The following is a 24,072-nucleotide window of genomic DNA, read 5'->3' as shown; positions in this document are numbered from 1 at the left end:
GATTGCTTGCTTGCTTGTTTGCTTATGTCTATATGTATGTATTTATGCATGTATGTATGTACATATGCATGATTGCATGCATGTATGTATGTATTTGAGCTTGAACTCAGGATCTCAAGCTCTTGCTTAGCTTTTTTCACAAAAGGCTGGTACTCTACCACTTGAGTCACAACTTCACTTCTAGCTAGTTAACTGGAGATAAGGGTCCCACAGATTTTTGCTTAGAACCACAATCCTCAGATCTCAACCTCCAGAGTAGCTAAAATTATAGGCATGAGCTATCTGAGCCTGGATTTGATTTCTATCTCTCTTTCTCTCTCTTTTTTCTTTTAACATGCTTTTGGTTAACTTTAAAGTGTATTTTTCCAACAAAATCTTGTGGAACCCTAGTTTGTGTAAAACTAGACTATCACTATGTGATGGACTGCTAACGATGGGTGTGGAAGGAGCATCCTATTTAACTTGATTTCTCCTTTAGTCCTTAAGCCAGCTTTCCTATGTTGTTGTGAAAGCACTGAGCCCTTTTCCCCTTACTTTTGATGGAGCAACGGCAATGCTAAGGGATCTGTTCCAATGCGGTTTTGTGTTCTTCTGCTGCATCACAAAGCCCCATGCTGGCTCCCCTGTAGAATTAAAGCTGCTTGAGAACTTGATCATCCTAGCTCTGTGTTGTCTTTTGCATTCTGTTTCAAGATTGTTAGGCAAAAAGACTCATCCCCTTGACTCACTGGTGAGAGAAAATGGGCCTGATTAAACCCTGTAAGGCAAATGCTTCACGATGTAATAATAACCCTCCCAGCGTCAGTGTCTCTTCTTTCCAAAGAGAACTAGCCGTGCCAGGAGCCACACTTCCCTTCTCTCTTTCTCCTGATGGGTGTCTTCCTAAGATTCCATGAGATTATCCTCGTAACTTAATGACTTGAAGAGAATGTAAACTGATGTCTATTAGATCATATGTACAGAAGGAACTGCTTGAAGGTTTGTAAAAATAAAAACATGTTTGCATACAAACGAATGAAAATCAGTCAGTCAGCTATGTGAAGAGTCTATTCAAGTAGAAAAGATGGAAATTGAAGCAGGATGACATTGCAGAGTCCAGGGATGGATGATGATTAGAGGCAAAATTATAATGCAGACACCCTTGTGCTGCATGGATGAAATGCTTCTTTATATATCAGAATCATCTAGAAGGCATTCCATGGCTGTTTATCTTTTTTTTTTTTATTGTGAAAATATGTACAGAGGGTTACAATTACATGGGCAAGATAATTAATACATTTCTTATCAAGCATTGTACCCTCCTCCTTTGTTTCCCCTTCCCATCCCATCCTCCCCCTGCCTTCCCTACCCAACCCCCCTCCCCCCCCCCACCCTACCAAAGTTGTAAAGTTCGTTTTCGACATAATGACTTATACGTCTCATTGTTGCAATGGGTCCACCTGTATCCCTATTTAAACGATTTGTTTTTCCCTTTCCCCTCCACAAATTATAACATCAAATACAGTGAAAGCAGGGGTTATACCGTGGGGGAGGGGCATACAAAGCAACAAAGAAATCATCTTATAAATGTGTTAGAAACAATCGCATGAAAGAAAAAAACATTTGAATACATATCTTAGGGTTCATTTCCCTAACGTCAACTTATCTGACCTTTTCTGCTTGACTCAGACATATACTAGTTATTGCAAATAAGGGAAACCATGGGACCTATGTTTCTTTAGTCCTGGCTTACTTCACTTAATATAATTTTTTCAAGTCTTTCCATTTCCTAACAAATGGGACAATGTCATTCTTTCTGATGGAGGCATAGAATTCCATTGTGTATATATACCACATTTTCTTGATCCATTCATCTACTGAGGGGCATCCGGGTTGGTTCCATGTCTTAGCTATGGTAAATAATGCTGCAATAAACATAGTTGTGCTGGTAGCTTTAGTGTGGTCTTGTTTGTGAACATTTGGGTAAATGCCCAAAAGTGGGATTGCTGGGTCATAGGGGAGCTCTATGTGGAGTCTTTTGAGGAACCTCCATACTGCTTTCCAAAGTGGTTGAAGTTTACACCCCCACCAACAATGCCGTAAGGTTCCCTTCTGTCCACATCTCCTCAAGCACCTGTTGTTATTAGAGTTCTTGATTATAGCCATCCTAACTGGGGTGAGGTGGCATTTCTTTTATGGCTAGAGAGGTTGAACATTTCTTCATGTATCTATTGGTCATCCTTCTTTCCTCTTCAGAGAAGTTTCTCTGTAAGTCCTTAGCCCACTTATTTATTGGGCAGTTGTTTCTTTTAAGATTTGTTGTTGGGGGATTTAATTTTTTGAGTTCCAGGTATATTTTAGATATGTCTCAGGGGCTGGGAAGGTGGCTCAGTGGTAGAGCGCTTGCCTTGCAGGCCTGAGGCCCTGAGTTCGATTCCTCAGCACCACATAAGCAAAAACAAAAAAGCCGGAAGTGGCGCTGTGGCTCAAGTGGTAGAGCGCTAGCCTTGAGCTGAAGAGCTGAGGGTCAGCGCCCAGGCCCAGAGTTCAGGCCCCACGACTGGACCCAAAAAAAAAAAAAAAATAGATATGTCTCAGACCCTTGTCCGTTGTATGGCTAGTGAAGATGTTCTCCCAATCTGTGGGCTTTCTATTGATCTTGCTAGCTATGTCCTTTGCCATGCAGAAGCTCTGCAATTTCATGCAATCCCATTTGTCTAACCTTTCTTGATTTGTTGTGTTTCTGGATCTCTATTAAGAAAATTTTGGCCTGTGCCAAGTAGACCTAGGGTTTCTCCTATTCCTTCCTGTAATGTTTTTAGAGTGTCTGCTTTGACTCTGAGGTCTTTGATCCATTTGGAGTTGATTCTGGTGCAGGGTGATATAGAAGGATCTAGCTTTAGTTTTCTACAAGTAGTTAACCAATTTTGCCAGCACCATTTACTGAAGAGGCTGTCTTTCTTCCATTCTATTTTTTTAGCTCCCTTATCGAAGATTAGATGGCTATAGATCTGTAGGTTCATTTCTGGGTTTTCAATTCTATTCCATTGGTCCTGAGGTCTGTTCTTGTGACAGTACCAAGCTGTTTTGATTACTATGGCTTTATAGTAGAGTTTGAAATTTGGTATTGATATTCCTCCAGCATTGTTCTTTCTGTTGAGGATTGTTTTTTGCTATTTGGGGTCTTTTATTGTTCCATATGAATTTTTGGATTGCCTCTTCTATTTCCTTGAAGAATGAGGTTGGAATTTTGATAGGTATCGCATTGAATTTGTAGATAGTCTTGGGATGCTGTTTTTCTTGATATCAGAAATATAATTTCACCATCAGTACGCTCAGAGTTGTGAAAGTTAACTATTGCTTAATACACCCACATATGGAGGTGTCACCTTGAGAGAATTTGGAGGTGTTATTCCTCAACTCATTCATTACATGGGAGCAGCCTGGTTCTAATTTAAATGCCAAATCCTAAAGGAAGGGAGAAATAGCTTCCTGGGAGGACAGTGTTGACATTTGTCCAGGATGGATAAGGTTGAGTTTTGTCTCAGGATAGTTTTAAGGTGGTAACTATTTTTCTAACCGCAGGATGACTGTGCGGGCCATGGGCCCCCAGTGAGGGCTGGGAAATCCATTGCTCCTTTGGAGTTTTCAAACTCTTAGCCATTCTCATGTGGTGCACACAGATCTCTAATAGCAGTTGCCTGTACAGTATCAAGATTAGACATTTTGGTTGATTTATCCTGAACTTCTTTTGGTCAATAGTGTGGAGAAACAAAACTGTTTCCTATGCATTTAGGTTACTAAGTGAGCATTAAGAGCCAAAAACTGGGTACGCAGGTTTATTTCATTTCACCTTTGGTTTTAAGAGTTTCTTTGAAGAAATTAAAGATTATTATATAATTATGTAAAAATATTTTCATGAGGATGGCCAATAGACACATGAAGAAATGCTCAACTTCCCTAGCCATAAAAGAAATGCAGATCAAAACAACATTGAGATGCCACCTCACCCCAGTTAGAATGCCAAAAATTAAGAACTGTAACAACAACAGATGCTGGAGGGGATGTGGACAGAAGGGAACCTTACTGCATTGTTGGTGGGAATGTAAACTTGTTCAACCACTTTGGAAAGCAGTATGGAGGTTCCTCAAAAGACTTCACATAGAGCTCCCCTACGACCCAGCAATCCCACTTTTGGGCATTTACCCAAATGTTTACAAACAAGACCACACTAAAGCTACCAGCACAACTATATTTATTGCAGCATTATTTACCATAGCTAAAATATGGAACCAACCCAGATGCCCCTCAGTAGATGAATGGATCAAGAAAATGTGGTATATATACACAATGGAATTCTATGCCTCCATCAGAAAGAATGCCATTGCCCCATTTGTTAGGAAATGGAAAGACTTGGAAAAAAATATATTAAGTGAAGTAAGCCAGGACCAAAGAAACATAGGTCCCATGGTTTCCCTTATTTGCAATATCTAGTATATGTATGAGTTAAGCAGAAAAGGTCAGATAAGTTGATGTTAGGAAAATGAACCCTTAGATATGTATCTTAATGTTTTTTTCTTTCATGCATTTGTTTCTAATGCATTTATAAGATTATTTCTTTGTTGCTTTCTATGTCCCTTCCCCACGGTATAACCCCTGCTTTCACTATATTTGATATTGGTATAATTTGTCGTGGAGGTGGGGAAAAAGAAGTCGTTTAAATAAGGATACAGGCGGACCTGTTGCAACAATGAGAAGTACAAGTTGTCATGTTGAAAACGAACTTTACAACATTGGTGCGGGAGGTGGGGGGGGTGGGGGTGGGGGGGATGGGTGGGGAGGCTGGGAAGGGATGTGAAGGGTAAACAAAGGAGGAGGCTGCAATGCTTGATAAGAAATGTACTCATTATCTTGCCCATGTAATTGTAACCCCTCTGTACAGTATGTTCACAAAAAATAAAAATTAAAATTAAAAAAAAGAAAAGTTAAAAAAAATATTTTCATGATTCTACAGTCTATTTATTTTTATTTTTTGGCCATTCCTGGGGCTTGAACTTAGGGCATGAGCCTTCTTGTGTTCAAGGCGAGTGCTCTATTATTTGGGACACACCGCCACTTCCATCTTTTTCTGAGTAGTTTATTGGAGATAAGAGTCTGGTGAACTTTCTTGCCTGGCTTGGCTTTGAACTGCAATCCTCAGATCTCGGCCTCCTGAGTAGCTAGGATTATAATGTGAGCCACCAGTTCATCTGTTTTTTTCAGAAATTTAATTGTTATATTTTCTGTCCTCTTCTTCCTGTTTCCCCACTCATGCTGTCCTGAAAGCCACCTTTTAAAAATGACCTGATTTTCTGATAAGCAAATACATGCAGCTATGCAGTGCTTTATCATGGGATACTGAGGGCAGAGGGATGCATTGTGAGGCACTTTTGTTGTGTGAATATCTCAGAATATACTATGATTTTTGTATGTCAACATGGATGGTAGTAGTCACTTGATAGAGGACTATATTCTACGTTGGCTGCATATTTTGTATTTGTATTGTTGTATTTTTCTTTTTCTTTCCATTTTATTACAAGGGGTTACTATTCCATGAGTCAGGTTATGAGTACAATGCTTCTTGGTCAGTGTCACCCTCTCCCTCATTCTCCCCCATTTTCCCTCTCTGGTCACAAGTTATGTAGTTCATTTTTTACAAAGTGTACATTGAATATAATGACTGTATTTGCTCACCCTTCCTCTCCCTTCCTATGCTTCCCCCTCTACCCATCCCCCAAAACATGTTTCCACTTCCTGGTATTTATTTTGATAAACTGTACATTAAATAGAGGAGTTACACCTTTGGATTCCTCCCCTATGTATAGCACTGAGAAAAACAAAGTGGACGGCTGGAATGTAGCTTAGTGGTAGAGTGCTTGCCTAGTATGCATGAAGCCCTGGGTTCCTCAGTATCACATAAACAGAAAAAAGCTGGAAATGTTGCTGTGGCTCAAGTGGGTAGAGTGCTATTCTTGAGCAAAAGAAGCTTAGGGACAGTGCCTAGGCCCTGAGTCAGTCAGGCCCCAGGACTGGCAAAATAAATAAAAAAGAAAGAAAAAAAAAAAGAAAAACAAAAGTGGACAAAGTTCCAGTAATTTTATCTCAATGGCATGTCTCTAGGCAACCTCCAATGGTAGAACCAACTCATCCTTTTTCTCTCCCAGAGATAGTAGTAAGACCTTGTACATTGAGGTGTTTTGTGTGAATTGAACCGGCAAGAAAGACACTGTTGACTAGAGATCCTATTGAGTTAGAACCAGACTTTCATTCTTTACAAGCTAATAATACAGGGAGCTGATTTCTGTAGTTTCAAGCAAATCCATTTCATGTATTTTTAAATCATGCCAGCTTAAAATACTTGGAAGACTGAAGAGATACAAAGCAGCTGTCAATCATCCTGTAGGCTGTGCCCAGCCTTCTGCTTTCAGTGAATAAGAATGATTCCTTCATTCTCTTGAGTTCTAGGCAAACATTATTAAAGAAAAGAATAAGATGTGCTTTCATGAAATCATCTCCCAATAAGGAATCAGTCAGATGAAAAGTGATTGAAACAAAAATATAAGTTTGGTGTCCTCAGATGCATGAATTGTATTGCTGGTTTTATGAAATGGTCAGTATGGTGTGAGATTTAACATTTAATAATGTTAATTCTAGGGTGGCTTTGGGAATTACCAGTTGCATATTTCCTATCTGAAAGGCAGTGAGGGGTTTGTGAACGCATTAAAATTATGCAGCGCGCGCGCGCACACACACACACACACACACACACACACACACACACACACACACACACACACACACACACACACACACACACACACACACACACACACACACACACACACACACACACACACACACACACACACACACACACACACACACACACACACTTCTAGGAGAGTCATTGATTTGTAAAAAGAATTGACCCTAGATATAAATAGATGAGTCCTAGTCCATTCCATTATGAAACTAGTGACAAGGAGTCATGGAGATGCATGTAATTTACTTGAGGCTGCCCTGCTGCATACTGCCTATATCAGAGCTAGACTTGAATGAGGGATAACTGGCCTCATTATGAGCCTTTACTAACTGAGCATGGTGGCCCTTGCCTATAATCTCTGTACTCTGAAGGCTGAGGCGAGATAATCACTAGTTCAGTTCCAACTTGGGCTCAAGACTGAGACTCTCAAAAAAGAAAAAACAAAACAACAAAGAAAAAAAATTAAAAGATTTTTATGTTTCTCTTTTAATTTTTTTAACTGTGCCTAGGATCAGCTACATTTGTCATCTCCATTTGACAAGTGAGAAATCAAATAACTTGTCTCAAGTTACATTGAGAGAATGGTAGTGTACACGGTTAGGATCCAGGCATTCTGGTTCCAAGATATACCTGTAGCAACTATTAATGCCCTGCTTCTCCTAGGTGATTTGCTCAGCTGCTATACACCCAAGGTGGAATTTAGGCTGTGAACACCGTTCTTGTTTGTTGTTAAAGAAATGGAACATTTTGATAGCTTTGTATAGAGTTATAACACATTGAATTATGTTTTTTCTAGCATGCCATGATGCTGCCTGTTTTGACCCATCATATCCGTTATCACCAATGCTTGATGCACCTGGACAAGTTGATAGGATATACTTTTCAAGATCGGTGTCTGTTACAGGTAAAAATTACCCTCCTGTGCACTCACATAATAAAATAGAGGTAATTCATCTCACAGATGACAGTTGGTGCATTGGGTCTCTTCTGAGAGACTACGACTTTCCAATCCTTTCACATGTGAGGCTGTCCCTGAAGAAATAGGCAACAACTAAAATATGCCTATCAGTCTTGGAAGTGCTTCTTTTAGCTCTTCTAGCTCTGCTGGATATTCTAATTCTCTTCTGAAAGATAAGGATTTTTCACTTTGTTTTCAGAAGAGGGCTGTACCAGAGTTCTGAAAATTTGATTATGGATACAGATAGAGAGATAAAGGTTAAAATTGCACTGGATAGACAGCTCCTCTCTTCCTTGTGTCATTTGGAATGACCTAGAGATGGTTGTTTTGGTGCTCAAGTTTTGAGACTCAACTTACTGTATTGAAATTTCAGCTGGCCATGACGCATCCAAGTCATCACTTAAATTTTGGAATGAACCCAGACCATGCCAGGAACTCCTTGTCTAACTGTGGGATTCGGCAGCCCAAATATGGAGACAGAAAAGTCCATCACATGCACATGAGGAAAAAAGGTTGGTTTTAGATGACTGTAGGATCCTGTTCTCATAGGGTTGGTCTGTGCTTTCTTGTAAATTACCTTACTCCCTCTCCCCGGAAGTGGTTCTCTGGCAGTCTTTAAATCTTCTTCCTCTGGTGCTTCCTAAGCCATGCTTAATAATATTCACTCTGGGAAGAGTACCATAATGGAAGTGGATGAATTTTTTTAAGAAAAATTTGGGCCTTCTCTCAAGTGTTTTAAATATTTTTCAGATATTTAGACCTATAGATATGAAATCTTTTAAAGTCATTGGGGTAAGAAAGTGTTCTTTCCTTGTTTTTTTGTGTGTGGGGTGGGGAGGGCTGGTGGTCTGGTGTTCGAGCTCAGTGCCTAGAGCTTGCTGACAATCTACCCCATGAGCCTTGCCTCACCACCAGCCCTTTCTGCTTCAGTTATTTTTCAGATAGGATTTTGAGTTTTTGCCTGAGACTGGCCTGATCCACATACTTACATCTTCCAAATATCTGGAATTGTTGTTGTGTATCTCATTTTTTTGGTTGAGGTGATATTTAGATTACTATTTTGCCTCAGTTTCCCTCAAACCAATATCCGCCCAATTCCCCCCCCTCCCCCTTTTTTTTTTTTTTTTGGTTTTTGTTTTTGGTTGGTCATGGGGCTTGAACTCCTCTGGGCCTGGGCCTGTGTCTTTCAGCTCTTCAGCTCAAGGCTAGCGCTTTTCCACTTGAACCACAGTGCCACTTCCAGTTTTCTGGTGGTTTATTGGAGATAAGAGTCTCATGGACTTTTTCTGCCTGGTCTGGTTTTGAATCTTGATCCTCAGCTCTCAGCCTCTTGAGTAGCTAGGATTACAGGCATGAGCTTTCCCTTCTTTTTTGAAGTAGCTAGGATTAGAAGCAGGAGCTACTGCATCTGGTCTTAGAAATTTTTCTTTCTGAATGCTATCTGATGGTCTCAGACACTTCTAACCGTATTACTCTTGTATTTGTGTTCTTTTCAAAACAGGAATTAACACCCTAATAAATATCATGTCACGCCTTGGCCAGGACGACCCAACCCCTTCAAGGTAAAAGACAGATTTATTGTGAAGCAATTCCATACCATGTCATTTATACACTTAAGGTTTAGAATCCAGTGGTTTGTAATATGTTTGCGAACTTGTGTACCTACTGTCTAAGAATGTTTTTTCATTCTAGACCAACCCCCACACCCGTTCACAACCCCTGTTTTTCCATAGCCTTTACAGCTCTTGCTGGCAACCTGTGCTTACTTTCAGTCTATGGACTTGCCTATTCTGAACATTTCATGTGCATGATATTATATCATAGGCTGTCTTTTATGGCCACAAATGCCTCATTCCTGAGATTAGGAAGAAGTCAAGGGTTTGCTATGAATACTTCCATACAATAGCATCCTCCAGACTCTAGCCATATGAGCTAAGCACAGGTACATCGGAAAGGAAGAAGTATAACTATCACTGTGTGCATATGGTCTGATCATGTATTCAACCTCTCACTACTGAGTAGATATTAACTATGGGTTTCACACAGAGGAAGTTTTCTTCTATTCCTAGTTTTTGAGTGTGTATATATGTGTTTTTCTTTTTGTGAAAGGCTATAGCATTTGTTTTTGTTTCAATTTTTTATTGGGACACATTAATTAAGGGGGTTGGTTCACTGTGACAGTTCCCCACATTATAAACAATGTATCCTGATCAACCTCACCCACTCTAGCATTATGAGTTTTTTTTTTTTTTCTGCTTTTTCTGGATTGAGATAAGCATGTTTTTTTTTTTTTTTCTTTTTAAGTTCACTCATATGGGTATCAAAATAATTAATTTGGAAGTGATAAATCAAACTATACTTTCCTGAGATAAATCTCACTTGATCCTGATGAGTAATCTTTTTTATTATTTGCTGCCAAATTTAGTTGGCTAGGAGTTTTTCTGTCTACCTTCATAGGAAGCCAGTCCATAGTTTTCCGTTCCCACAATGTTTTTGTCTGTATTTTTTTTTTTTTTATGGTATTGGCCTCATGGAATGGGCTGACAGGTTTTGAAGATTGGCCTTCTTTATTTTATTGCCTGTTTTTTATAAGATGTCTCTATACATTCATCTCTGACTTTTGTGTGGCTACCAGTTCCTAAAGCATCTGGGAAGGAAGCAGTCTGCATCTGTGTAAACCCACAAATACCCCTTGAAACTGAGCAGCAGCCGACACAGATAGGTAGCGCCTGGAAGTTGGTCTTTGTGTGGAGTGCACTGAGTTGTCTCTGAACTCATAGGGGAGAGAGCTCGGGGCAGTGTTCTTGTGTAAGTGGAAAGTTGAGTAGCTGTGGTGTGAAGGTATGGTTTCCCTGGATGAAAGGGAGGTGGACAGGGTTAGGTAGGCCTGACACAGTTGAGGCAGTTGCCTCAGGTGATAGCGGCCTCCACGGCGAAGAGGACCTAATAGCTTCTTTCTCTTCATAGAGGTAAAGTATCTTATCTGAAAGGCTCCATATTTTGGACTTCTTCAGATTTTAGAATATTTTCATTGGCCTTATCACCTTGAGTAGCCATCATCCCCAAATCCTAGTGCTCTAAAATCCAAAACCTCTTGAGTAATAATACTCAAAAAGTTTTGGGTTTGGGGCTGGGAAAGTGACTCAGTGGTAGAGTGCTTGCCTTGCATGCATAAGGCCCTGGGTTCGATTCCTCAGCCCCAAATAAGCAGAAAAAGCTGGAAGTGGCGCCATGGCTCAAGCAGTAGAGCGCTAGCCTTGAGCTGAAGAGCTGAGGGCAGTACCCAGGCCCAGCGTTCAGACCCTACAAAAAAAAAAAAAAGAAAAAGAAAAAAAAAAAGCTTTGGGTTTGAATACAAATTATGCATTTGAGATTTGGGGATGAGGGATGATGAATTTCTGTGCTACTCTTCCCCTCTTCCCCATCTGGGGACTTGAAGTCAGGGCTTCAGTGCCATCCCTATGCTTTTTGTTCAAGACTAGTGTTTTACCACTTGAGCCACAGTCCCTGCTTCCACCTTTAAAAAAAAATTGCCTCTAGTTGCTCAGTTTTCTTTCTTTCTTTCTTTCTTTCTTTCTTTCTTTCTTTCTTTCTTTCTTTCTTTCTTTCTTTCTTTCTTTCTTTCTTTTTTTCTTTCTTTCTTCCTTTCTTTCTTCCTTTCTTTTCTCTTCTTTTCTTTTTCTTTTTCTTTTTGTTGGTTGTGGGGCTTGAGCTCAGCATCTGGGTGCTGTCCCTGAGCTCTTCTGCTCAAGGCTAGCTGCCACTTTGAGCCACAGCTCTAGTTCCATTTTTTTGGTGGTTAACTGGAGAGTTGTCAATGTAAGTTGTATCTTTTGATGGAATTGTTTAAATCTTATGATTTATAGTTTTTGTCTTATTAAAAGGTATCTCTCTAATTAGAAGCATGATTCAAAGTTGTGGTTCATCCCCAGTAGTTCAAAATGAATGAAAGAATGAGTAAAAGGTAAAGCTTTTTGGCTGGGAATGTGGCTTACTGGTGGAGTGCTTGTCCTAGACTTGATTCCCAGCACTGTGAGTGAGAAGGGTTGGGAAAGACAGACAGACAGACAGACAGATAAGCAAGCGACAGGCTTTCTTACCATGGCAGAAGGAATGGTATTTGAGATGTGGTGTCATTTCTGAAATCACTGTTTGGAAAAGTGGGCATGGACAGAGAACAAATTGGCTCTCTTGCCCTTTGCCTTCTGCCTTTTGCTGCTGTGTTGAGAGCCTCTTGCAGTGAAAATGCTGCTTTTTCTGATGTAAATTCGACCCTAGTGTCTTTTCAGAAAGAGCCCCCAGCTTGGGCCGCCAGAGTCTGCTGCTATTTGACTGCTGGTGGCTGGCAGTCCACAGCTATGCCCTGTGCCAGAAGCTGGACTTAATGAAGCTTCTTACGAATTTAATTCAGCAGACATTTATCCGGAGTCTTTTAGTTTGAGGCAGTTTGTAGGTATTTTAGGGGCTCCAAAGGCTAGAAAACCAAAGGCCCACTCTCCAGGAAGACCGGCTGCCTCGGGTGGGGTGAGAACACTAGGAACATAAATAACTTAGTATGGGAGAGACTCTTATAAGTGCTTCTGTGCAGATCAAAAGTGAAAACATACCCAGAAAACTGCCGAGGGGCTGCGGATAGATCTAGCAGTTGTTCAGGGATTATAGGTCAGTTTTATACTCTGCACTTGAATAATTGAGATGGCTTTAAACTGTTTGCCCTCTCCCCTATTTGTTTCTTAGTTGGTGTTATAAAATAGGATGCGGCAGTCTCTCTGTTCCTTGGAAGTGCTTGTCTTTGAAGATTAAAATTCTAGGAATCAGTGGTGAGATGTAATCAACTAAGGGGAAGGAGTAGAGCCAGTCAGTCTCTCTGTGGGAAGTCTGTCTCTGGCACTGATAAAAGTGAGAAGGTGGGACCAAGGAGGACAGGGGAAGGGGTCCAGATTACAGGTTCTTGATGAAACTCTTCCTGCTCTGCTTCTCTGAGCCTTCTGCCCCATTCCGCTGTTGTTCTTTTTAGGATTGTCTTTGCAGTCAGCCAGCTTGCTATTTCTTAGTCTACTCTGCTGCAAAGCATCTACCTCTTACACAAAGACTGGCATGTCCACCTGTAGTCCTAGCTCCCATGACATATCCCCGGGCCACTTACTTTCATCTCCTAGTAACTCTCCACTGACTAGAAGGCTCAGACTTCCTAAGCTGTCAGGTATTTCCTTTCCCTTCCACACAGACCCTGGTCCTCATCCGTTTGCCTTTGCAGTTCCAGTGTGGCCTAGTCTACATCTGGCTCAAATCCTGCCAGTACGTACTTAATAGTATAAATACATCCTGGTTCCCTTGTATATAATCATGTTACGGAGTTTCTTTTCTTTATTGAACTGTAAAGATTTTGAAAGAGTGTGGTCTTACCTTTTTTTATTTTTCTTTTTTATAGCCAGTGCCTTTTGCAGCATAGGTCAGTAAATAGGTATTAAAGGGAGGAATGCCATTCACTTTACTGCTTTTATACCAGGCTACACCTTGTAAATAGACTAGGGAAACGGGGTGTGTTTAAGGGGAATAATGGTCAGGAGGGGTCTCCGTGTCTGCTTAAGCTGATTTGGGCTCAGCTAGGATTTACAAAAAGGCACAAAGGCTTAACTTCACTTCACAGTGTTCGGTAGCCTGCCTGCCATCAGAAATACCAAATACTGATTCTGGTATTACCTCAAGCAAATGTACCGCCCATAATTTTTAGACAATATTGCTGTTTAACCACACAGGTCTCAGCTGTTTATTTAGCATGCAAATTGTGATTGAATATACTACCACCAAAGAGTCTCTGAAGCATTAGTCATTTGGCATTCATTCACTGACAGTCCATGTATTGTCAGTAGACCCTTTGCGAAGAGAAGCTGGAAGAGTAGTAATAGAGAAATGAGCAAAATCAAGCAGCCATGGTTTGTTTTTCTTTGGATTGGTAGAATGATTACCAGACAACAGAGAGATACATCTGGGCTCTTTCTTAAATGTCTGTCTGTTGAAGGGATGGTCATTGCAAAGTATAATCCCTTGGGACCCATAGAGGACTGATTCTTAGATTTTGTGTGGACATGGGGAATCCACTGATGTTCAAGTCCTTCGTGTACAATGGCATGGTATTTATATGCCATCTACACACAAATCTTTAAATCATCTCTAGATTACTTATACAAGTAACCTAATACAAAGCAAGTGTTACTAAACTATTATTTAGGAGCTAATGATCAAATGGTCAGGTTTAACACATTCAATAGAATAGCCTTTGAAAGTTCTTTTCAATCTGCAGTTACTGGAAGTCACAGATGGAAAATTCATGGCTACTGAGAGGCAGTCATGTTTTTTATTTTCAGTCAGTTATATATAAGTATTCACATTCAAAATTCAGTAACAGCATGCACTGGATATATGTGGAGTTCTGGCTTAAGTGGTTCAACTTAAATCCACAAGATGGTTTGCACAGGGCCACTATGTCCAGTGGATCTGAGATCTGACAGGGCTGTGACCTCTTCTTCTCTTCAGTGTCCAGGCAGATGCAATGAGAATGAATTCCTGAATTGGTAGAAGGCTCAACTGACCTCCAAAGCCCTGTAGCTCTCCCTGTCAGTTGCTGGTTGAGGCTTGGAGTATACAAATGAACAGATATGTCAGCCATGCCATGATGGCTTTCTGTCAAGCACATGGCACCTTGTGGGCCTTACTGTTACAGAGAGATTATTGCATTTTGTAAAGTGCATTGAATTCCTAGGACAAAGTTTACTTTGTAAATGTAACTATTAATCTAGAATTTTCTATGCCTATGTAGATCCAGTTCTCAAAGACAAAATAGAGTGTTTAGTCCCTAGTAAACAGATCATGTTGGTGCTTGCTAGTATTTATAGAGTGTGGTTAAGAAGATATAAACAATGGCAGAAGGGATCAAAGATTTGCTGCTGTGAGAAGTAGCAGTTCACTCTGTCGTTTACCAGATAAACCACTAGGTCAGGAATTGTCCAATGTAATAATAAACTAACATGGAATTTAATCCCCATTTTTGTTTGTGGCTTACTGCCAGAGCTTAGTCATAATGCAGAAATAGAAAAAATATGTGCTGGATATGGGAGACTTATTTAATGAGCCTGTTTAGAAATGTGACCTTGTGCCTCAGCAGACTGAATAACAGCCCAGCTCTGTGGTCATTAAAGTTCTAGACCTAGTTCTTGTCTCCAGGAAAGTTTATAAAAGAAATAAAGGCAATGTTCAGGCTACTTTGACTTTATTTAAAGTAGTGTAGCTTTTAAGCAGTTTTTATTCTTTTACTTCATCTCTTATAATTCTTGGATAAAGCATAAGATGATCCAAATATGATTTGACTCCCCAACCCTACTCCAGCCTCCCGCCTGAGTTCCTGACTTTCACATGAACTAGATTTGGTTATGTTGTGCTTTGAATTGTTAGGAAGAAAATAAAATCTCTGCCACAGAAATTGACTTCTTGGGCTGGGAAGGTGGCTCAGTGGTAAAATGCTTGCCTTGCATGCATGAGGCCCTGGGTTCAATTCCTCAGTACTACATAAGCAGAAAAAGCCAGAAGTGGTGCCATAGCTCAAGTGGTAGAGCACTAGCCTTGAGCTGAAGAGCTGAGGGACAGTGCCCAGGCCCAGAGTTCAGGCCCCATGACCGACAAAGAAAAAGAAAAAAGAAAATGAATTCATAGTTTATTGGCTCATGAAAAAGATTAGGGCAATATAATTAACTCACCATTTCTTTTTTTGTTTGTTTGTTTTTGGTTTGGTTTTGTTTTTTACATTTTATTATCTTTAAGTAGTTGTACAAAGAAGTTCCCTTTCTACAAAACAGTATATGAATACAAGGTGTCTGACAACATTGTCAATCATCGCTCCTAACTCACCCCTTCTCTCACTTTTTTTAAAAAAATTGAGAGAGATTAGGTGATTACATAAATTTCACAGTATTGTAGAATAGTGATATTCAGTTAAAGTCACAAACACATTTTAACCTTCACAAGGCAAATTGTCATTATCATGGCCTATAAAGTTTGTGAATTCTATGAGCTTTGACAATACAAGTTATTTCTTCTACATCGGGTGATGTTTACATTTCTTTCCTTTAGTGTAAGCTGTTCCCTCTTTCCTTTTCACTCCTCCCTTCCCATCACTGTCTTGGGGTTGCCTAGTTCTTTTTCTTCTATGTCCAGTGCAGCTGATGGACCCCTTTGTTGTATGTTGTTCCATTTCCCACTTATTCTGTGTCCTCCTCCTGGCTTCCCCCCATTGCATGCATATATCTGCTATATATATCTGGTCAAGAACATGGAGTCATTTAATAATGATATGACAAAATGAGTCTTAGTTTTTAGCACTTGCCCTTTATTTATAGCTTATTAGCTTTAGAATTTTTCAAAAGGACTTCATGGTTATACCATTTTAACCATTGAATAAATAGTGTCTCTGTTTTGTTTTCCAAGAATAATAACAGATGGGTTTGGAGTTCAGAAAACAGGCTTTTGTCAGAAAGCAAGATTTCAGTACTAACTAGCTTCAAAAAGATTATTTCTTGTGTGTGTGGGGGGGTTCATTGGGTCTTTTTGTTTGCTTTGTTCATTGTTTTTGAGACCATTTCTGGATCAAGACTGGTCTTGCTCTTGATCTTCTTGCATGTCTCCAAAATGCTGAGATTACAGGTGTATGCCACCATGCCCAGCTTGAGTTTTTTAAAAAAAAATCAGAACAAAACATAATGTTTTATGTTTTACTGTGGGACTAAGTCACTCTTAGCTAGTGGAGTAGCAACAATAACAAAAAAATTAACATGTCCTTTAAAAAATTTTAGATTATGAGTCCTTTAGTATAGCCATTAAAATGAATTTTTTATCACTCCCACTCTATCTTTAGTTTTCTATTAGTGGCTATCAATTGCTTTCCTGAATGCCTTTTTTATAGAAACAAAAGTCATAAATGGAAGGCCTTCTTTAAAAAAAAAATCTAGTTTGTTCCTATTGCCAGTTTTTCCCCCAAGATTCCAAAATGTAGAAGTAGCATAGGGCAGAAGAACAAATAACAAATGAGATAAATGAAATAATACAAAATTTCACTCAAATTTTCAGTTGGATGATGTGGTAGCCAATGGCCATGTAATTTACACGTATTTAAATGTTCTGCTATATAAACGAACCTAACATCAGGAAACAGAGTGATAAAAGTAGGCTCTAATGTTGCCATAGATTGAGTCTTGAGGGATTGGAGCTTTATCGAGTATCCCTTGGGGCTATCAGTGCTTAAGGTGGGGTTTCTAGTTGCCAGTGTGAATGAACAGGATTTGGGAGAGAGAACAGGGAAGGGAGAGAGGATAGTGAATGTGTGGGGCGGCACCCTGGATGCTGGTCAGCTTGGAGCTGAAATGGCTGGCACGTGGGTTAGACTTGCTAGGTGCATTTTGGAGAAGATGTAGGTCTTTGGTGGAGGTCTTTCTGGATACCCCAGGAGTCAGGGAAGTCAGCTTATGCTGAGGCACTGGCCTTTTTGCTCTGTGCTAGGATGGCTAGCCCTTTTCTCTTGCATGGTGCTGTCATCCTATTCCAGCTAGCATAGAAACAAGACCCTCGATTTCTCTTCATATTCAACAGCACTTACTACCTCCCAGCTTTCCTAAGCAGAATCAGATCTGTCTCCATCCCTTCAGAGTGCTCCTGGGTGGCCTTGTGACTTCGCTGTGAGCGACTCAGTGCTCTCTGCCTTGTACAACCTGGGCCTCCTTGCTCTGTCCCCCTGGCTAGCCCTTCCCCTTGCCAGCCTCTCTCCTGCTTGACTTCTCAACTTTGACACTCCTGGTTCAAGAGTGTGTCCTTCATGTTTGTAGCTGTGTTGTCTCCCCAGGTCATGTCATCAATTTCCTGAAGATATATTATGAACCATGTGTGCTCATGATTAATGAGCTAATGTACCCTATACTTTACTAGATCTCTCCATGTGTGTGTTTTATGGGCATTGAAAGTCTTGTTTTTCTTCAACATTTCCTCCACGTTTGATCTTTGGGCATCTTTTCAGGGGAGGTGAGCAGGTACTGGGGTGCAAATTCAGGGCCTGGGTTGTGTCCTTTAGCTTATTTTCTCAAAACTGATGCTCTACCACCTGAGCCACACATCTAGTAAAAACATTTTTGGTGGTTAACTGGATCAGTGTCATCAACTTTCCTGCTTACGCTGGCTTCGGACCTCAATCCTTAGATCTCAGCCTTTAGAGTAGCTAGGATTACAGTCATGAGCCATTGGCACATGGCATATCCATTTTCACTCAGCTACTAAAGCTGGACTCTAGGTTTTTCTTGTTCTCAGTTCTAAATCTAAGTCCGATTATGTCATGTCCCCAATCAACCAGTGAAGGAAGCATGTTAGCACTGAGAGGGGATGGGAAATTTTCCTGGGCTATCTGTCTGTTTGCCTGTGAGATGTGACTTCATCACACAATTAAGACATAAAGTGTGATCTGTGCACTGGGGTGGGAAGGCAAGTATTAACTATGTAGAGGCAGGGCTTCAGAGAGAAATATAGACTTTAGATACTGGGTTGCGTCTAGAGTTTGTGTGATGAGAAGAGTATCTGGAGAATAAGACTGACTCCTGTGGCCAGTTCTGACTGTTCTCTCTCTGGTCTACTGGATGATAGTACAGAAGTCCACACTTGACCCAGCAGTGTAAAGTCACTGTGATTTCTCTGGATGCTGTCATTCTGGTTCCCAAGGGAAGGAAACCTTAGGTTCGAAAGCCTGAATGTATAAGAGTACCTTGGGCTACACCCCCTTCCCAATACGTAGGTTCTGATGGGGGTCACTGCTCATGATTGTGAGGAATAAGGTAAGGCTATGGTTTGCAGAGCTCTAACCCAGATGACCCTCCATTGTGCTATTTTAAGTGAGCTTTTGAATTCTCATTATAGGATTAATCACAATGAACGGTTGGAGTTCCTGGGTGATGCCGTTGTTGAGTTCCTGACCAGGTAAGTGGACTATTTTTACAATTCCCTAGTAATTACATCTCTCAGGTAACATACTTATTATCTTGCCCTCTTTATAAGTAGCTAAACAGGCATTGGAACGCTATGCATTTTGTCTCTTCTGTAGAGCTTAACAGCCACGTGTCTGTGGCTCCTGCCCTTGACAACTGCGGGAGCTGCAGCTGTAATGAGCGAGATTACCAGATGAAAGGCTGGTGTCTCTGTCCTGTCAAGCATGTGCTAAAGTTGCTTACAGCCACCGGAGATCAGCTAGTCTTGGTCTAGATATTTCTGAGCTTATCCTCAGTGTAAAAAGAAAGGGATGATATTTTAGAGATGTCATTTTATCTTCCAGGATTTGTCTTTGATCCCTTTCTTACTCTTTCTGATGTCTGGGGAAGTAAAGATTAGTGTGTGTGTGTGTGTGTGTGTGTGTGTGTGTGTGTGTGTGTGTGTGTGTGTGTGTGTGTGTGTGTGTGTGTGTGTGTGTGTGTGTGTGTGTGTGTGTGTGTGTGTGTGTGTGTGTGTGTGTCTTTGGTGTGTGGGTTTTTTTTTTTTTTGCCAGGGGAAGTAAAGATTTGTGTGTGTGTGTGTGTGTGTGTGTGTGTGTGTGTGTGTGTGTGTGTGTGTGTGTGTGTGTGTGTGTCTTTGGTGTGTGGGTTTTTTTTTTTTTTTGCCAGTTGAGGGTGCCTGAACTCTGGGCCTGGGCGCTGCCCCTCAGCTCTTCAGCTCAAGGCTAGCACTCTACCACTTGAGCCATAGTGCCACTTCTGGCTTTTTCTGCTTGTGTGGTGCTGAGGAATCAAACCCAGGGCTTCATGCATGCAAGGCAAGCACTCTACCACTGAGCCACCTTCCCTGCCCTCCAGAAGTATTTTAGGGTCCTTGATTTAGAGGGAAGGGCTGGAGAGTGCTCTGTTGTTTTTCCATACTCATCTTTTTTTTCATTAACTTTCTTTTTTTGTTTTTGTTTTTGTTAGTTCTGGAGCTTGAATGCAGGGCCTGGGCACTGTCCCTGAGCTTCTTTTGCTCAAGGCTAGCACTCTACCACTTGAGCCGCAGCGCTACTTCCAGCCTTTTCTTTTTTATGTGGTACTGAGGAATCGAACCCAGGGCTTCATGCATGTTAGGCAAGCACTCTACCACGAAGCCACATTCCCAGCCCTCATCATCTTTTGTTTACAGGAAGTGACACATGCTTCTCTTGGAACCATCTTGAGGTATTTTTTTATATTTTTCAGTTTATTTCTTTGCACAAGCAAAAGGAATGAAAAGACTAAATGCACATAGCTGTCCCCGTGGCCATCGAATCTGTTAGAATGGTGTGTAGTGGTGATAGAGGCCGTCCGTAGCTGTGACCCACATGCACTCACCACGTGGCCTTCTGTCCAGGTCTCACGCTCTGCTGATCGGATTCTGTGCCTCATTCTTACTGTTAAGCTCTGCTCCTGCCCTGTCCATGTGGCTACTGGACCCCTGCTCTGGGTTTCCCAGAGTTTTCATCAGAGGCTGCCTGTAACCTAAGCCAGGGAGAAGCCTTTGTTTACAGTACAAATTTTGCAGTTTCAGACATTTCCTCTTAATGGATATAAACAATGTGACAGATTGTGAAGTCTTTGTTGTCATCAGATTGCAGAGAAATCTTTTAAGAGAAATAAATGGGGAAGTATAAGTGAATGTTAGCTGTTTGGATTTTTGCTCATTCATGCATATTTGGCTTACCATTTAACTTTTGAAAGGCTTTGAATCAGACCTGTTAGTTCTCTATTGTAGGTATTGTGTGCAGCCCTCTTTCTGTAATCTAGAGGCAAGACAAAATTGTTTTTGCTTCTTATTTGTGTTTCTTTTGTGTGTGCGTGTGCATGTGCGTGTGCATGTGCGTGTGTGTGTGTGTGTGTGTGTGCATTTTGTGGAGTTTTGAAAATTATCCTTAAGTAGTTGTACAAAGGAGTTACCATTTAACAAAGTAGTTGCTTCTCAACAATGCAGTTTATGAATTCAATATATCTTGATCAGTGTCACCCCTTTCAGCATTGTCCCCCATCATTACCTACCCCTTCATACACGTACACACACACACACACACACACACACACACACACACACACACACACACACACACACACCCTTGTATATGTATGTGTAAGTATACATATACAATGTATATCTTTGTAGGTTATACATTGGATTCTTCACTGTATTTTCCCCCTCTTCTCCTCTTCATTTGTCCACCCTTTTTCCCTTGACCCCACCCCATCCCTTTTGAGTACAGCTTTCTATTGTTTCATTTTGCTGAACTTTGCCTTTGCCTTTCTAGGAGATTACATGACTTGAGTTCTCACTTGAATCTACCATATGGATCAAGGCAGAATTTTGTGATGCCCATTTATAAATGTGCCCTTTCTTTTGCAGTGTCCATCTGTACTATTTGTTTCCTAGCCTGGAGGAAGGAGGATTAGCAACCTACCGGACTGCCATTGTTCAGAATCAGCACCTTGCTATGCTGGCAAAGGTACATGAACGAAGCCTGATGTTCTCTTCTTTAGTGCACGCACAATTCTGCATTTGATAGTCTTTAGAGCATCTTAAGGGTATAGTATTTATAGAGCACCAGTGTATTGGGTTTGGTTTTAAGGATTCAGCCTTAGTAATTCTGTTACCTTTGTGAGTTTTATCAGTAGCTAATGAATTCCTCAGTGAGATAACTCGAAAACAAGATGGAGAAAAATTGGACAGCTGTACATGAACAGGTTAAACATCTGGGGAAAGGAAACATGGGAAGAAAGCAAAAGAATAGAAATATTTCATATTTTCCTTTTTTTATTACATTTGTTATTAATTTATGTTAACAAGCAGAATTATAGCTTTCAGCAGAATACTTCAGACAATTTACATCTACAAGGAGAACTTGATAGACCTTTGAGAATCCCCAAATCCCATTAATTAAGATTTAGGTTGTAGGTTGTCTGGTTTGCCTCACTGACTTAGCTGAGTGACTAACAGACCTTCCTTTTTTTTGTATGTGTGTGTTGGTTGTGGGACTTGAACTCTGGGCCTGGGCGCTGTCCCTCTGCTTTTCAGCTCAAGGCGAACACTCTACCACTTGAGCCACAGTGCCACTTCCAGTTTTCTGGCGGTTAATTGGAGATAAGAGTCTCAGGACTTTCCTGCCCAGGCTGCTTTGAACCATGATCCTCAGATCTCAGCCTCTTGAGTAACTAGGATGATAGGCATGAGCCACTGGCACCCGGCCGAACCTCTTCTTAATTTAGATTTGTGCTACGGGTTTTACTTACACCGTTTAGTTTGATGTTTTCATCTCCATGTGACCTTTAGTAAACCATAGTAGATAATAATGAGGCCCTTTCATTGGCCCTTCAGAGCTCTGTCCACACATCATATTGCAAGCAGGAGAGCCCGTAGACAAGTTGATCCTTGAGTTTTCATGAGCCAGCTTATAAAGTGCTTGGGATGATTTTTATTTGTAATAATCACATAAAGATGTCAATAAATTTGGGGGCGTTGGTTATTTGTATTGTTCCTACTGTGGTCCCTAGGATAAATCTATACACTTTTATAGACCTTTTGGGATTATACAATAACAGAAAGACCCATGGCTCTTCAATCTCCCAAGACCAAGGGTCCAATAGAAAAGCTCTTGTGAGCTGTCCTTAAGTTTTAAATGTTTTCATCCTTTGTTTTGGCGGTGATGGTTATTGAGGTTTGAACTCAGGGTCTGTCTTGAGGCACACATCCAGATCATTTTTACCTTAAGTTCTCCCCCTTCTTCATTTTGACTTGGAATTTGACACAGAAGACTAGATAGAACCATCTTACTTTCAGGCTGGTTTATTGATTTGATCTTATCAACTTGTTAATTTTATTCAAAACAAGGTCCATTTGGCCTGTAGTTTTTGTGGTACTAAGAAGGCATTTTTTTTGTTGTTGTTGGATGTCATTGATCTTGAACTCAGGGTCTGGGTGCTGTTCCTGAGCCTCTTTGTGCTCAAGGCTAGCTCTCTACCACATGAGCTACAGCACAATGTTTTCTTTTTCTGAGTAATTTATCAGAGATAAGAGAGTCTCACAGACATTCCTGCTTTGGTTGGCTTTGAACCTCCATCCTCAGATCTTAGCTTCCTATAGCTAGGATTACAGGTATGAGCCACTGGCGCCTGGCTAAGGTATTGTTTTATCTTATGTAATACCATCATTGTAGTTACAGTGATTGGTTTAGAACCAGCCCTGGTGGCATTTGAGAATGGGGATGCTTAATAAAGACCCTAGGTACTCAAATGAGCTGACTTGGTTATAGCAACTTCCCAGTGAATACCATTCCAAATGCTATGTAAAACTGCTTTAGGGTTTAGTTGATTTAATTGTCAAATGCTTCCTAATTGGAAATACATATTAGTAAGTATATTGTCACTCCATTCCCCATTGTTCTCAGTTCAGGATATAATGGGATTGCAAGTTATTCTTCAAACATTTGTAGCGATGACAGAAGGGAGGATATTTACAAAGTGTGGGAAGTTGTACTGGCACAGAAACAAGCTATTACATAACAGACTGGGTTTTATAAAGAGCAATGAGTAATGATAGAGTGGTCATTTTCTTTTGTCTATTTAGTATTTCTGCTTGATCTTCCTACACTAAGCATAGGTCTTATCATTCCCATAGTACTGGGTTCTAGCAGAAGGCTGTGATGGTCCTATCTTCTCCAGTCTAGACCAGTGTCTCTTCACCATTAGAGTATTGGGGGATGTGGAAGAGAATCTCCTGAGAGATGAACATTTCAACACAGACATAGTAGAACATTACTCTTTCCATTGTTTCTGGTGTTGGGGGTTGAACTCAGGAGTTTGCGTGTGCTTAGTATAGTCTCTGCCACTGACCTACGCTGGCAGCCCTTACTCTGTCTTTCCTTTGTACAAGTTCCACTAATATGCCTGTGGAAATATAAGGATAACAGGGTGGGAAATGGGAGAAGTCAGGAGATTCTCAGCACTTCAGAATAGTTGTTTCTAAGAAAAAAAATGCAGTTTGCAATCTGCTTTCAAGCAGGGCTCCAGGGAGAGCAAACAATTGGATTTTCCCAGTGCAGCTGTGAAACAGATGAAATCTGCATATTCCAGTGTAAACTCTTGTACTTTGGGATCGATTTTTCTTTAGAGGTGTTTTCTGTTGTTATATTTGTGTTAGTCAAAACTCTCATTTGAGTGTATTTCTGACTCTAGAAATAGCCATGTAAAATACTGATTGTGTGTCTTGCTTTTGTTGTCTCTTTTTGCATTATAATCTTACGGCTACTTAACACACATACACAAAA

The 24,072-nt window shown here is 40.6% G+C and overlaps 1 protein-coding gene across 2 annotated transcripts in view; it reads left to right on the top strand.

The window, feature by feature from the left end:
• Positions 1-24,072, top strand: part of Drosha (drosha ribonuclease III) — a 129,922-nt gene that overhangs the window by 70,363 nt on the left and 35,487 nt on the right. For both annotated transcript variants that reach the window (XM_070040962.1, XM_070040961.1), the window contains exons 20-24: positions 7,578-7,685; positions 8,113-8,251; positions 9,241-9,301; positions 18,687-18,746; positions 21,156-21,255. In XM_070040962.1, coding sequence (XP_069897063.1) covers positions 7,578-7,685; positions 8,113-8,251; positions 9,241-9,301; positions 18,687-18,746; positions 21,156-21,255 — 468 coding nt within the window. The remainder of the gene's footprint in view (positions 1-7,577; positions 7,686-8,112; positions 8,252-9,240; positions 9,302-18,686; positions 18,747-21,155; positions 21,256-24,072) is intronic.

This window comes from Dipodomys merriami, unplaced genomic scaffold (assembly GCF_024711535.1).
Source record: "Dipodomys merriami isolate MVZ:Mamm:240054 unplaced genomic scaffold, mDipMer1.0.p SCAF_30, whole genome shotgun sequence".
NCBI lineage: Eukaryota > Metazoa > Chordata > Mammalia > Rodentia > Heteromyidae > Dipodomys > Dipodomys merriami.
This window is presented reverse-complemented; position numbering and strand designations above follow the sequence as displayed.